The sequence below is a fragment of the Henckelia pumila genome, chromosome 3, assembly GCF_033568475.1.
Source record: "Henckelia pumila isolate YLH828 chromosome 3, ASM3356847v2, whole genome shotgun sequence".
Classification (NCBI taxonomy): Eukaryota; Viridiplantae; Streptophyta; class Magnoliopsida; order Lamiales; family Gesneriaceae; genus Henckelia; species Henckelia pumila.
Window position 1 is genome coordinate 177,363,830 of NC_133122.1, and position 1,598 is coordinate 177,365,427.

Sequence of the window (1,598 nt, forward strand, 5' to 3'; positions counted from 1 at the left end):
AAAGTCGTTGTATCTTAGAGACGATTGTCGCCAACGTTGAGCACTTTGAACGGACAATTTCGTCTTGCGGATAGAGAGACTCTCTCGCCTTGACTTATTCTTTGTTGCTGCTGTTGGTTGTCAAGTTCTTCAGAATTCGAAATACTATCATTACAACAATTGCAAGACAAAATTGCCCGTATTTCTCGGATTCTGAAGATGTCTACCGTTTTTTTCACTCCGCTCGCTTCCGCCCCCGCACATGGAGAAAAACCGCCAAAGTTTTCTGGTGCTGAATTCAAACGTTGGTAGCAGAAGATGTTATTCTATCTGACCACACTAAATCTGTCCAGATTTCTGAAGAAGGATCCCCCTGTCGTCGTTGAAGACGATTCTGACACCCAAAGGAGGACCGCAGTTGATGCATGGAACCACGACGATTTCCTATGCAGAAACTACATTTTGAATGGCCTTGGTGACACTCTCTATAGTGTCTACTCCTCTGTGAAGACGGCCAAGGAACTCTGGGATTCCTTGGAGAAGAAATACAAAACTGAAGACGCCGGTATCAAGAAGTTCGTGGTTGGAAAATTTCTGGACTTTAAGATGGTAGACTCAAAAACTGTGATGAGTCAAGTGCAAGAGATACAAATCATCTTGCATGATTTATTGGCCGAAGGGATGGAAATCAATGAACCATTCCAAGTCGCGTCTATCATTGAGAAGTTTCCTTCGATGTGGAAGGACTTCAAAAACTACCTTAAGCACAAACGTAAGGAGTTGAAACTTGAAGATCTGATTGTGAGACTTCGGATCGAGGAGGACAACAGAAATACCAATGCCAAATCACATAAAAAGATGATGAAAATCGAGGCCAAAGCAAATCTGGCGAAATCTAGTACGAGTCAAAAGAGGAAGCGCCCCCATGTTGGAAAGCAAAAGGAGAAAGCGAAGAAATTTCAGGGAAGTTGCTACAACTGTGGCAAACCGAATCATATGGCAAGGGATTGCCGTCTTCCAAAGAAATAACACAAATCAGAAACCAAAGCAAGTAAACATGGTTGAACAAAGGTATGTACCTTTAGAAATTTCTGATATTGATTTAAGTGCTGTTATTTGTGAGACCAACATAGTGGATTATCCAAGAGGATGGTGGATCGATACTGGCTCTACGAGCCACGTTTGTGCCGATAAAGATATGTATTACACCTATGCCACCGATGAGGATTAAAAGTTGTTCATGGGAAACTCCGCAACGTCTGAAGTTGTTGGAGTGGGAAACGTGGTATTGAAAATGACCTCGGGCAAAGAGGTAACACTCAAGAATGTGTTGCATGTGCCAGAGATTATAAAGAACTTGGTTTCTGGTTCACTCTTGAGCAAGGCTGGATTTAAAATGGTATTTGAATCTGATAAATTTGTATTAACCAAATCTGGTGTATTTGTTGGTAAAAGGTACCAAGATAGTGGTCTCTTTAAATTGAATGTAATGAATGTTTCCCACCTTGAGGCGAAGAATAAAATTGTTGGTTCTGCTTACTTTTTTGAAAGTTATGATTTATGGCATGAACGTCTAGGACATGTTAACTTCAACACGTTGCAACGACTTGCAAATTTAA

General features: G+C 41.1%; 1 protein-coding gene across 1 annotated transcript; it reads left to right on the top strand.

The window, feature by feature from the left end:
- Positions 1-297: 297 nt before the first annotated feature.
- On the top strand, positions 298-1,008 carry LOC140890033 (uncharacterized). The gene has a single exon (XM_073297781.1). The coding sequence runs from the start codon at positions 298-300 to the stop codon at positions 1,006-1,008; it is 711 nt and encodes a 236-aa protein (XP_073153882.1).
- The last annotated feature ends 590 nt before the right edge of the window (positions 1,009-1,598 follow it).

Bases quoted from the DNA above. Each gene is read 5' to 3' on its own strand.
- LOC140890033 (XM_073297781.1), top strand. From the start codon at position 298: ATGTTATTCTATCTGACCACACTAAATCTGTCCAGATTTCTGAAGAAG.